The sequence below is a fragment of the Cygnus olor genome, chromosome 11, assembly GCF_009769625.2.
Source record: "Cygnus olor isolate bCygOlo1 chromosome 11, bCygOlo1.pri.v2, whole genome shotgun sequence".
Lineage (NCBI taxonomy): Eukaryota > Metazoa > Chordata > Aves > Anseriformes > Anatidae > Cygnus > Cygnus olor.
The window spans coordinates 7373845-7387454 of record NC_049179.1 but is presented as its reverse complement, the minus strand read 5'-3'; the positions used below and the strand labels follow the sequence as shown (position 1 = coordinate 7387454).

The window sequence follows — 13610 nt, the reverse complement described above, 5'->3', positions numbered from 1 at the left end:
TTTATCATGGCAATAAAGTTTGCTTTAATTTCTAGACATAAACTTGCTTCAATCTTCTTTCTTACATTTTATCACCATATAGTTAAGAAAAGACTCTAAATGCTTCACCTCACCTCACTCACAAATACTATTTCAACAGAAGATTAAACAAACAAACAAAAAATTGTCATCAGCCCACCTCAAGCATATGCTTTCTCACGACTCTAGAAAGAAAGCAACTCCAGTCCTGTTAGGAGCAAGACAGGCACCTCTAAGAGCACATAATATAGCAGGTACTAATTAAAATCACCATGAACCGATTATGCATCTTTACAGGAAGCATCATCATATTGTAGAACCCACTTCTGGGGTTACTTATAGAAGTAATGGCCTGGCAGCTTATACTTCAGGAAGATTCAGTGTACCCAGTTAGGAACACTAATCTGGAGACCTTAAAGCTACAACTGGCAGGGGCACAATTGGGAAAAGCATCATATCCCTGTCTCCCTTCACACCACAGCTGCCAGTGCTTTACCCACCAAGGAATACATTCAGAACTGTTAAAAACGGAATTCCCCTAAGCACAGCAGTTGTATTAGTTACGACCGTACAACTGACTAGCATGGACTAGCCAGCATGCGCTCACTGCACTCACTCTTTAAGAAGAAAAAGAGAAAGAGCATCTACAAGAGCATACAAAGGAGATCTACATGACTGATCTAAAAGCAATACAACCAACACAGGGAACACTGAAAAAAATGAGTGCTTTTATTTAAGCATGTCAGCACTTTGTATGAGCAGTTTCACTGTTTCCTGACTTGTCAACTTTCCTCTTTGTAGGTCCTTTGCTAAAGAGGAAAGGAATTGAAAGAAATTATAAGAATAGGAAAATGCAACTGAAATGAAATCACAATCACTACCTATGGAATCATAAGTATGCCTCAATTATCAACATCTTTCTTAAAATGAACAGTGTTGACAATAGGACCCTCGTAAAAGCAAACATAAAGGAAGGAAACAAGAGAACAAACCCCATATTACTGAATAAGTTAAAAAAAACAGAATCATATTTGCAGTCCTTGAGACTTCAAAGTGAATCAAGTGACACAGAAAAAGAAACATCAAGAGGCTAAACAGTTCAAGTAATGATAAGATCACTGAAAGCAAGATGCAGCCATTTATGCTAACTATCTCTTTCTAAGTAAGAGTCATTTTCTACTTTGTATAGTACCACTGTAGGCTTTTTTGGAAAACTATATTGTATTATTAAGGTTTAAGCCTTTTAATCGACCACACGTAGAGCAAAGTACCTTTTTTCGGTAAACTGCTACTCAGGCCCTGATTAGCTGGTGTTATTAATACAACACGTTGAAAATGGTTGCAAAGAGAAGGCAGAGAGAAAAGTAAATTTTTTGTTTGTTTTGGAAACGTAGAAATTCTGTTCTTGAAGCACTAGAAATGCCAGCCAAATCTCATGTAGTCAGTCACATCTGCCTGACTAAAAGTTCACTTCTTCCCTATGCATCAGGTGCTCAGTGCAGTCAAACGTCTAGAGAGGATACAGCAGCACTTGGGGAATGTGAAACAAGTGACACGTTGCTCTATCTCATCTTTAAATCAATGTCCTTATATCAAAGTCTACTCCTTCTCTTAGCACTATTCTTCCAAGCCACCATTAGTTTTGCTCTCTTAAATACCAGCAGCCTCCACTGCATTTTACCCCTTCATCCCCAAAACAGTATACTTCGTTTTAAAGAGCAAACGGAACTACATGTAGTTACCCAGAGATCTCAAGTTTTGCCAAACTGAAATTTCAATTGAGGATTGGCTCCGAAAAGAGTTTTAAAACGTTGCCTCTGTTTATCAGCAGGAAGACCGACAAACCTTACAGAAACACACGCCGCGGCAGCCTGTTTTAGAAGTATTCGGTATCTCCGAAAGAGATCAGACAGCTTCAGACCGCTTTTCCCCATCAGCTGTGAAACCCGACTCCATTTTTGGCGAGGAGGTGCCCCTACGCAGCGGCCGGGGAGGCTGTGGGCCGGCAGCACCCCCGCGGCGCTGAGCGGGACCGGCGCAGCCCCCGCCGCCAGCCCGAGGCGCGGCCCCCCCCCCCGTGCCCGCCGCTCAGCCCGCTCACGGCTCGGCCCCGCAGCAACAGTTCCCTCACACCGCGGCCCGGAGCTGCTGCCATTTTCTGGCCGCCCGCACGGAAACGCCAAGCGGCCGGCGCAGGCCCTGCGAGGAGGGCGGCGGGACCGCGCCGCGACGGAGCGGGCACGGGCACGGGCACGGGCACGGCTCCGGCTCCCCGCAACGGCCGCGGGGCTGCCCCGGCCCCGCCGCCCCCGCGAGCCCCTCCCGCTGCCGGGCGGGCCCCTCACCGATGGTGGAGATGAAGGTGGTGTTGAAGGCGTCCTCGGAGAAGCGGAAGAGCAGGCACGTCTTGCCCACGCCCGAGTCGCCGATGAGCAGCAGCTTGAACAGATAGTCGTACGTCTTCGCCATCTTCCCGCGGCGCCGCTCCGCTCCGCTCGGCTCGGCTGGGCTCGGCCGGGGCAGCCAGGGGAGGGGCGGGCAGCGCAGCGCGGCCCCGCCCCGCCCGGCGCCCACGCAGGGCGGGCAGCGCCGGGAGCGCCGCGGGGGCCGGCGGGAGATGTAGTCCGGGCGCGGGTCGCTGTTGAGACGCTGCGCGAGTGGAGCAGCGCCAGAGAAACGCCGTTGGTAATGCAGTGGTGCCAGGGAAACGTCGTGTGCGTGGGTAACTGCCAACGCTGAGCGGTCAGGTGGTCTCATCCCACACAGCGCTGAGCTCTTCGGAAACCATCTCAATCTGTAAATGGGGTCAGTTTATCTGTTCAAGTGGCACAACAGATACTGGCGTAACACTGCACTTTGGTCAAATGCCATCGTAAGCGCAGATGGAAAGGTGAGCACACGTGGCCTCGACTATTTAGGTGTATTTACTTCCTTTACTTTAGCAAGTAAGGAAGAAGCTCGTTCACACAAAAGGAAAATTATTTTCACAAAGTCTCATGTAGCACTAGAAGCGTGGTATCCTTTCTAGATGTGACTACTTTACAGCATTTGAATAAGTGCTTTTCCCCATTTTTTTCCACTGACAATTCTTTCGCAGTGTGAGGCAGCCTCATTATGTATTTATTACAATGTGTTTCTCACAGGGTGTCACAAGACACTATAAAAATAAATAACATCACTGAAATGCTTTAAAATAGCAGCAAAGAGCTATTGCTTTAATTTCATTTAAAAACTGCAGCCTCCAGACAAGCTCTAAACACAAACGTCTAACACTTTAATTCCCCGTAACGGTTCTCACTTCCTTATCAGGGACACAAAGGAAGAAGGGCAGTTTGCCCCACATCATTCCCTGTGGGACTGGCACCGTGGAGGCCCGACGTGCCAGCGCTCCATCCCAGCTCCCGGGAGGCTTGGCCTCCCACCACGCAGGCGGGCTCCTCGCACTGCCGCTAGGCCCAGTGGGCAGCGGCCAGCTCAGCAGAGGCTAGGGAGCCAGGCCGGAGTGAGGTGTAAAATATCTCAGATTTTTTCATTAATTTGGCAAACATATATGCTGAGTCTAGAATCAAACGGAATTAGTTTTGAATATTAAAATTCTCATACACACTCAGGTAGCCTCCATATTCCAAGCACAAAACCTAGAATTTGATGGGATAAAGCAGGGCGAACTGTCCTAACACCTGGCCACTGCTGTACTTATGCAAAATGTTCTGAAGAGTCACTCCAAATAAATTATGTCAGTCATGATAAACCTTGAAAAAAGCAAAAGCTATTAAATTCCTAATTATGAACCAAATCTTCCTTATTAATTGTCTCAGTTTGGTGATGTTCCTGGCCCACATGTTTGTGATAACAAACCTTAAAAAATAGTAATCCCATGACGGATCTGATGTAAAACTCTGTACAAGGTGAATTAATTTATAGCTTGGCATAACTGCTAATGTAACTTCCAGTTAACTGTATTGAAATCTAACTTTATAACAGAGATTCCATGTTGCAATTCAAGTAAAAATGTCACTCCTTGATTAAGACCACTGGGAGACACGGATATCATCTGATAGGGCAGAACCAAGGCAGCAATACGAGCACTTTTTTTTACTGCATGATTTGGAGTTGGGCTGTTTACACATTACGGTGGGCTGTTACTATACTTAACCTAATATTTAAGTTTATAAATGATAATGACAACCGGTCACAGAGGCAGTCAAATCAAATTTATCAATTGTTTCAGACTAGCATGAATAATCGGATTATAGGAAACTGCAAATGAAAAACTAATCTCTGACACATTTCCATATATCTATATTTTCAGAGACACGAATTGCTCATGAGTACTGTAATTAGGGCCATACTGGAGATTACTACACCGTATTTCATCAATGAAGAGAGTAATATTGGGGTTAATATTCACTCCTGAGTTTTGTGGAACAAATAGGTTTCCATATGTCTCTGAAGCAATATGTTTGTGATCGCCATCTGTTACTCAAGAGTAGTTTTATAGAAAAATAATGCAAATTACTTCCCTCTTTAATTACACTGGTGCTTTGCAATATTGTGTTCTGTTGTGATTTGGAAAAGTGCCAGTTTGCCAGATTCAAGGGACAGATGTTTATTTAACCATGAACTTTAAAATTGCATTAAAAAATTAGACATAAAATCTGAAAGTTTTTTTTTTGATTTTATAAGATGCACAAAAAAATTTAACTGTACAATTGTACACCTTCCAGTACATGTATCTAAGCTTTTAGGCTCAATAACCAATACGCTATGATACCTGTCCATGAAAATACTTTGAAATCTAATCTTTGTTAGAGCACTGAACTAGAAAAGACAACATTTGTATTATGCTATATTGAAGTCAAATAGATTAGCTACAATTAAACTTTTTTTTTTTTTTTTTATGACATGGAACAACCACTGCGGGGAACACTGAGCATGTAGTAAGTAGAAAAAGGTTGACATTATAGTTTAGCTTTTGGCACTATGAAAAAGTGTAAAGCACCATAGTGTTGACTATATGTTGATGATGATGTTGATTTCCAGATTTCAAAAAAGAAAGATTTTAAAAACTTTTACAAGCACTAAGTAACAGCCATAACAGTTTTGGCAGAACATCACTGTTGAAACTCATCCAGAAAATACACACCAAGTCCCAACCAAGGAATGGCAGAATTCCATTAGTCACTAACGTGTATGTAAAGTGCATCTAGTAAAGCACTCAGTTTGAGAAAGGCATCAAAATGAATAGCAAAATATATTTACTACTGCTATTCGTATGCAATAAATACAATCTTTACCTACACCTTAAAAAAAAAAGCAAACAAACAAAAAACACAACAGAAAATCCTTGTTTCTATTTAACCAACACATACATTTTAGAAGAGTGCCAGATTACAAACTTGCTCCTTCATTCCTACTCTCATTTTACTTTCTCAAATGATACACTAACTTTCAAAAATCATTTTTCCTCTCTGCTTAAAGGTGAGACCAGCTAGGTACAAAGAGAACTGTGTGAAAATTTTCCCCTATTCAATCTCTTCTGTTCAATGCATATAAAATCGTAGGAAATTCTAGATCTTAATTGTGTAAGTACAAGGTTTCATAAAACAAAAGAGTTTGAAACTTCGGTAGAACCAAGATCCTGGCACTAATTAGAATCTACAGGTTCAAGTCCTACAAAAGATAAGCTTATGAGGCAGTCCTTCCCAGAATGCCATGTAACTACAAATCATTAACATGAACTTTGCTCCTTAGCTATGGGACTCTGATAGTTAATATGATAATATTTTTGAAATATACTTTTAACAACTGTGGTTTTGGCAGATGTCCCTGCAATTTATTACCATTTGATGACTATCACATGACATTCCTTTACAAAAATGTCACTTCTTCCCCAGTTACAGTAAATATGTCTCTCTCTGCAGGTAGACACTTCTGTGCTCATCCTACACTTTGCTTAGTGCATTTGATACGTTGTTATGTTCCACTTTTAAGATGTGGTTTTAACAAGATTGGTTTAATTTTGGGGGTCTTCAGAAAGAACAGTACTTTATACTAGTGATCTAAATGTTTGACTTTTCCACATTTATATGTTGCACAACTGTATATAGCAGAGGTTAAATCAAGTCATTACTCAGAGTATGCTCTGTAAGACTCTTATCTGTAAGTTCCATCAATTTTAAGGTTTGCCATTAAGATAATGCTAAACGTGGACCTTCTTCAAATTCCAGTGTTAAACTAAACTACCACAGCATAAGCATATTTAAACCGACTATGTACACCATGGATTATAACATTAATTTATAACCAATTAAAAGTTATTATACTTAATTCTGCAGTACAGGCAAAACTGCAGGCAGTCTGTGTTCCAAATCAAACATACCACTTGAAGTGAACCTTGTTTTGGGTGCAGCTTAGACCTGGTTAGTGTGTGGAAATCTAAATGGTCTTAATGATAATACTACAGAGAGAGCAATCCACATTTTAGTACACTAGACAAACCAGTAGAAGCATTATTCAAGTGAATTTGTTTTTTCACAAATCCATCAATATTCACTTCCTCAGTGACCACAGTCAGTTTAAACAATGTTTTGTAGTAAAAACACAAAAAGCTTGTATTCTTGCAGCATCAGAGGGCAAATCGCAACGAACCCCAAGATGCAGCTGCAGAAGGCCATAAATAGAACAGAACAAGGTGGCATGGGTGCGAACAGGTGCTCCAGTGCTACCTCCCTGACACAAGGAAGGCCTCCACACGCAGCCCAGCAGAACACCACAAGACATGTCATCAGAGATGCAGATCCAGCTTTTAAACACCAAAGACTGCCACTCACTATGCAGAAAAAAAAAATTAACTGTCATTATGTTGGTTTTAAACATCTTCAGAACAGCTTCTGGAAATTTTCTGTCATTGTTATAGTGGACAGGTAATGTTTCTTGATTTTTTTCCCCCTAAAATGAGATTAAAGTCTTCATTTGCTAGAAGAAGGCTCTGAAGAAGTCATTCTCTTGGACCTGAATCTCTCTCTATCTTTGTAGGCCATGCCATTGTGGTACAAACCCACCAGAGATGGACTGCATTTCTCTCCTGGTTAACTTGCAACCCAAACTTAGTGCTGTGTTTCTGTTTTCCAAATAGTATACTTTAATAGCATACTTTAAAAAAAACCAAACTTTTAAAACTTTAAAAAAAAAAAAAAAACTTTTAATCATAAGACTGAAGGTAATGCATTATAACTGAGTCATTTAGCAGGTCACTCTGAACTACAAACAGCTATGAAAAGGAAATGAATCTCCCAGTAAAACCAAAATAGAGAACCAAACAGAGGGATGTGTCCAAAACACATCCTGTTTTCAGATCATCCTGTGTGCCCCTCCTTCCACAGAAACCAATCTTTCATGTTAACTGTGAATCTAAAGTTGTCCTCAAGCACTACAGGGTCCTTGCAGGAAAGACATTTAAGGAGGGAGAGCTAGGAGGAAGAGATGCAGGAGAACCACACTTCAGAAGTTCTACTTTTCTGTTGTTGGTGGTGGTGTTTTATATGTGGTGAAGTTATTTTGTTAACTAAACAAAATCATAATTCTCCTTCAGACTCTAACTCAACCTCTCCTCTCCGTCTGTGCTGTTAACTGGGTTAGGCTCCTAGCTTCACAGAACAGCATGCACAGGACAGCATGAATTACAGCCTTTCATATTAAAGTCCCCATGATAAAGCAAAACAGACTTGCGAAATACCTCCCTGTGTCATCATCACTCAAGAGCGTAAGAAAAAAACGCTAACATAACATTAGTGTTACAAGACCATAGTTGTGATGGTGAGAATAGGAGCCAATGAAATGCCTTGAAGCACTACAATGCATGGCTCTATTCTTGCAGAATAATGCAGGGTTTGGGGCATGGAAGGAGGTACTCTGAAAGTGTACAGCAGCAGCACTGGAGAGGCCATGCCAGCTTTGAGAATATTGTTGTGAGAAAGGTATGCCTCTATGAAATTCACATCTTCACTTGTGCACATGGCAAACTTTTAAAACAAATTTTGTTAAATGTGTGAGTTCTCTTCAAAAGGGAAGTGGCTCTACATGCTGCCTGTTGTATGTTTTCAGAAGACTTTTCACAGCAATTTTTACAAGGTCTATTTCTGCCACTTACTGGGCTTCTAATGAATTACACTTCTAAATGTTCAGGATTTGATTCAATTAAATCCAGCAGTCTTTACAGATTATATCTATGATTGTTTTTACTGACGTGGGAAAAAAAATACTCAAACAAGTAACAGAATATATGAAAAAATGTTTCTGCATTCCCACTGTGATTTATTCATTTCTCATAGGTTCTCTAAATGCAGTTAAACACAGAAATTCTTCTGTATTTTTCTTTTTGACTGGGGTGGGAAACTGCAAAAGAATATCCCGGTTCAAGTAACACATCATTTAGCACACTAAATGACAATTTAGCATCACACTGCATGACAATTTAGTCAACACCTAAAATAAAAGCATATGGGACTTCTAGATTTATTACCTAAAAATTAGAATTAAGAGCTTGATCTCTTCACCAACAAAGATATGAAGATGCCTTGCAAAAAGAGAACTACCTGAATGCTGATGTTGTTTCTAGCACTTATATTCGACTATATAAAACCCTATGTTAGAATTTCTAGCAACTACACGTGACTACATAAAAATGCTATTTTGGAAGTATATTTTCCCTATGCACCGCATTCATCCGTAAAAGGGAAAACGAGCAGATTTGTTGATGAGAGAACTGGCACCATATTGCGGCTTTTGCCTTCCTCTGTACTTCCTCGAGTTCTAGTTGAATCCCAAGGCGCTGCTGCTTGGGGGAAAGCAGCAGAGCCGTCCCCGGGAGCCCGTGCGAGCCCCTAGCACGGAGTTACCCACGCAGCACCCGTAACCTGCCGCACTCCCAGCGCCTCCCGGGGCAATGGCGGCCCAGGCCCGTCACGGCGGCCGCCCCGCCCGCCCGCCGCCAACCACCGAGCCGGGTCCGCCGAGCGCCCAGAGCGGCCCGAGCCCCGCGCCCGGCGGAAGCGCGGCGGGCAAAGGGCGGCGGCGCGGTAGCCATGCCCGTGAGTGGCGCTCCGGGCCCGGGCGGGGGGATCGGGTCCCGGTCCCCGCCCTCGCGCCCTCTCTAAGGGCGGCTGGGGGCTGGCGGGGAGCGGGGTTTGACGGCGGGTGCGTTTTCTGCTCTTGCCCTCCACAGCTGGCCAAGGACCTGGTGCATCCCTCCTTAGAGGACGAGAAGAGGAAGCACAAGAAGAAGCGGCTGGTGCAGAGCCCCAACTCCTACTTCATGGACGTCAAGTGCCCAGGTAAAGGGCTACGCGGCTTGCGGAAGGACGGACATGGGTTTTCGTGGGGCTCTGCATCACCAAAGAGGGGATGCTTGTTCTCTAAACGTGGTTTACGTGTGCTGTGGGGGAAAAAATGTACTTTTCTTTTTTTAGACTAAAAGCGTTCTCAACATTTTTTTAGAAATTAACTGAAATGATCCATTTATCTATTTTTCTAGAGGTCTAAAACAGGAAAAACAACATAATCTTTTATGAAAAGCTGGTGGTGGGGGGGAGACAACCCCTCAGATCTGCACCTCTGAGACGTGAGATGACATGGGTGGTTTAAATCACCCATGGCCCAAGTTTCAAATAAAAACTAACGTTTGTTTTCTTCCTTTTGTAAGTTGGTTGGTTCTGGAAGAACAGCCAGAAAAACACTTCACAAGGACACATACAGCTGCAGTGTTCACATACAACCATGCTAAGGTGCAGAAATCAACTGTTGTAACTTACCTCCTAGACAGTACTGCAACATTAGAAAGTGATAACAGTAAGAAAACAACAGAAAAATCCATAGATTGACTTACTCATAGATTGAGTAGTGATCGTCTTGACTTGAAGGAATTTTTCTTCCATTCATTTTTTTCTTATTATCCTATTTTTAGTAGTTTAGATTTCTAAGAAGCTCTCAGACATTGTTTTCCATCTAAAAGTGAGGTAAAGTCATTAAAACTGTTTGGAAATAAACTGTTTATTTAAAAAAAAACTCTCATCAAAGAGCTTTCTGAGGACCTTCCTTGTGACATGTGTACTTTTATCCTATCTTTCTGGGCCAGACATGCTGAAAATGGCATCTATGGTCACCCTTATCTATTTCTTATATCCGCATCTGGAGTAAATCCATTACAAATTGTCTCTCCTATTCCTCCTAATTAAAAATACTTTTCAGGGCAAATAATGAAAGGCACACAAATTCTTTTGCATAAGAAATTTATGAGATTGATCTCATGTTTTCCAAAAGTTGTAGAATTTAGAAGTTAAAGTTTTCCTGATGCTCGTCTTGAATCTGGAATGCACTGAAGTTATTCTATGCACGTCTTTTGGTGTAAACATGGCACTAGCCTTACAGAATACAACTGAGCATGTGCCTTATGTGCACTAATTATTAAACAGAAAGCAAACAGTTTTGAACAGCAGTGCACACATTCACAGCTGACAGACTTGATCAACGCTCAGCAATGTTCTACTACAACAAATAATTATTTATTTATCTAGAAGGTTCTTTTATTCAGCACAGAAGGCTAGTCTAAGATGAAGATAAGGTAACCAGCTCCTACTTTTTATAGGACACATACTGCAGGTAAATTAGGGCTTGTCAGCCCTCAGGCTCTGTTGATGATTTTCACATGGGGAAGTGTAACAGTTTCATTCAGTTAACTAATTTGCTTTTCTATGCATGTCAGTAAAAACAAAGAAGTGTTTCAGACTACAGTAACAATGTTTTACTCGGTATGCTTTGTAACAAAATAATAAATTGAAACAAGTATATTTAGGGTATCTGGTTCAATTACACATACATTTATAAACATGCTAGAAACACTCAGTGGAAAGTTTAATAATGCTGTTTTCCAGGGTGCTACAAGATCACCACTGTATTCAGCCATGCTCAGACAGTAGTTCTGTGTGTAGGCTGCTCAACTGTCCTGTGTCAGCCTACTGGGGGAAAGGCTAGGCTCACAGAAGGTAAGTAGCCCTGTTTAAGCAATATATTCCAAATATAAAGATATTCCAATTAAGACTGTGTGTTTATGTAGTGATAGTCTGCAAATCTTTTAGCTTTGATTTATGAAAACTGATACCGGAAAGCTTTTTCAAGATGCTTAGTTAACTAGTAAAAACATTGTTACTGGGCCCTAGCCTGCAAGTTTTTCTGCGCTTTTTGTTTTTTTTAATAGCTATGCAGATAGATATGCCAGGGAACTTGGCAGCTACGTTTTGATCAAGCATGCTTGATATTTGATGCTTTGATTTGTATCTTCTTTCAGGCTAACACTAGACTAAAGGTTATTTATTTCTGAACTAATTTTAAAGGGTTAAAAAAGTTACCATTAAAGGAGTAGGGTACTTGGGCTAGGTTAATATGATTCCATGCCACTGCTAGTCAGTGGAGGCTTGCTTGTTTATTTTTAAACAGTGGTGCTGTAAAGCAGTTCACATTACTTAATTGAAATTTATATAAATTTTAAGGGAACAAATAACCACTGTTAATTACATGCAGATAACTGGTTATAACACTGATGTCTTGATCCATAATCCAATAGCTAGTATATATGAAAAGCACTGGAAACACACAAGGGTTTCAAGAAATTTGAAGAATGAATCCAGACTTCACTCACCTTACATTTAAAGGACAAAGTTTAGTATACATATATATAGTACTGCTTGTACCACGTAATACTATACAGCAGTAGTTTATATGAGGATAGAATACCTGAAATGAGGCTGTTGAGCAGTTGAAAAGGTACCAACACTCCTAGCTGCTGTTTCAGTTTAGGATTTGTACCACTAAGAGATAGACCAGTAGACTGGAACTTTAGAAGACATCTCAAAAAAAAAAAAGTAGTAGTACACCTGAGCCTTAGCATAAAATGAGTTCAAGATGACCATGCTGAGTTAGAGTAAACTTAATGTGCTAGGTAGTTACCTCTTATGGTACACAAAGTTTAAATTTACTATGCAGTTTCCCAGCTTCAGTTGGGTGAACAATTTTTCAATGTCATCTAGCAATTTAAGACTATTCATATTTCTACTTATTATTTTTTTTGCAGGCTGCTCCTTTAGAAGAAAGCAACACTAAGTATTCTTTTCGGCATAGGGCTTTGGATACATGTTCCTGAAAGCCTTAGCTGTTTAAGAAAATGTCTGTTAATATAACAGTGTAATTATGATTGATTTTGTAAAAATGACATGGTACTGGTGACTGATGAGCTGGAATCTTTTTCAATAAACAGACTGAAGTGCAAGTTTGTGGACAACTGAGCTCTATTTCTATAGTTTTAAACAGAGTACTATAATTGGGTGTTGTCATTAAATATAAAAATCTGAACCTTGGACTTGCTGCATCCTTCCCTACATTAATCATCAGCAGTGTTTACCATATGGTGACAGACTGCTGTAAGAGAACATTTGGTATATTTTATCACTGTAGCAGCTCTGACTACACGGATTACAAAGGCTAGACAGATTTAAAAAGAACACACAGCTTATTTCCTTTCACCACTGATTTAGTCCCTTTACCATGTCGTGGAACATAGTGATAGTTAATCTCAAATATGAAATTACTCACTTATGTTCAGATGTTTTTCTGGAATGCATGGCTTTCCCTTCCTCTAATCTGGTCTAGAAACTGCACTCTATACTGAGATTCCTACACACACACACACAAAAAAAAAGAAAGCGTTTTGCAAAATACTGAAAGCATTCAGGATAGAGAAGGCATATGTCATACACGCAACAGTAATCAACAAACTACACTAACAGCTGTGATGACTAGGACAGTAAAACCACGCTTATTTTCAGTATTAAGCATGGAAGTAATTACCTTTTTGCAATAAGGAAGCAGGTTTTTAGTTAGCTCTTAAAATCAATCCCTGTCTAAATGGCTATTCAAAAATGGAAATTTCTTTTTAAAACCATTATAAACGCATCAAGCATGCTACCTTACATTTATCTCGTTTTACTACATGAAGTCTTGAGTTACATGTCAACATCTTTCAGAATATCACCTGTCTTGGTGGCCTTATTATTGGGAATTTCTAATCAACTTGTGTTTTTTCATAAAAAAAGCGGTAAATTTCTAGTCAATTAAAAAAACTGATACTGTAATTCAGTGCATTTGAAACATGTTTTATTTCAGTTAATTCACACAGCGAATACTGATAATTACTGATGCAAAAAGTAGGTGTTTGATACAGAAATAAATGCACCAATTTCGTACACATGCCTTTAAAAGAAGTACACTTTTATGTCAGCACCACACTGTTTTCACAATAAAAGTTAATTTAAGAGCATGTGAGTCACCTAAGTTGCTCTTAATTTACCAGTTTCCCCCATTTCATGCCAGTTTATCAAATAACTGGTTTCAGAACAAAGATGACAGTAGCAATATTAAATCACTTGTGACCTGACTACATGTGCTAATAGCCAGACTGATTTCTAGTCACCCATACCTGCTTTCTCTCCCACCCTGACCCCAACATAAGAACTTAAGATTTATGATTAAGTACCACATCA

General features: G+C 40.5%; 2 protein-coding genes across 5 annotated transcripts in view; one reads left to right on the top strand and one right to left on the bottom strand.

The window, feature by feature from the left end:
* The window catches only part of RAB8B (RAB8B, member RAS oncogene family), a 28735-nt gene extending 26149 nt beyond the window's left edge, over positions 1-2586 (bottom strand). For 2 of the 3 annotated variants that reach the window (XR_005823171.1, XM_040569456.1), the window contains exon 1: positions 2364-2576. Coding sequence is in view for 2 of the 3 variants with exons in the window: in XM_040569456.1 (XP_040425390.1) it covers positions 2364-2487 (124 nt within the window). In the remaining variant the exon portion in view is untranslated. Of the gene's footprint in view, positions 1-2363 lie in introns of all 3 variants that reach the window. The other variant, XM_040569455.1, reaches the window with a different exon arrangement.
* Positions 2587-2706: 120 nt separating this feature from the next.
* Positions 2707-12340, top strand: RPS27L (ribosomal protein S27 like). Of its 2 annotated transcripts, none has more exons than XM_040569461.1 (4): positions 2707-2908; positions 9245-9353; positions 10950-11060; positions 12146-12340. In XM_040569461.1, the coding sequence occupies exons 1-4, from the start codon at positions 2819-2821 to the stop codon at positions 12172-12174; spliced, it is 339 nt and encodes a 112-aa protein (XP_040425395.1). In that variant the 5' UTR covers positions 2707-2818; the 3' UTR covers positions 12175-12340. The 2 variants fall into 2 exon arrangements, with proteins under 2 accessions (XP_040425395.1, XP_040425396.1); XM_040569462.1 differs by lacking the exon at positions 2707-2908 and adding an exon at positions 8981-9110.
* Positions 12341-13610: the final 1270 nt, after the last annotated feature.

Excerpts from the sequence above, each read along its gene's own strand:
- RPS27L (XM_040569461.1), top strand. The coding sequence starts at position 2,819 with ATGGGGTCAGTTTATCTGTTCAAGTGGCACAACAGATACTGGCGTAAC. Across the intron at positions 9,354-10,949 it reads CATGGACGTCAAGTGCCCAG|GGTGCTACAAGATCACCACT; the intron begins GTAAAGGGCTAC and ends GCTGTTTTCCAG. Across the intron at positions 11,061-12,145 it reads AAAGGCTAGGCTCACAGAAG|GCTGCTCCTTTAGAAGAAAG; the intron begins GTAAGTAGCCCT and ends TTTTTTTTGCAG.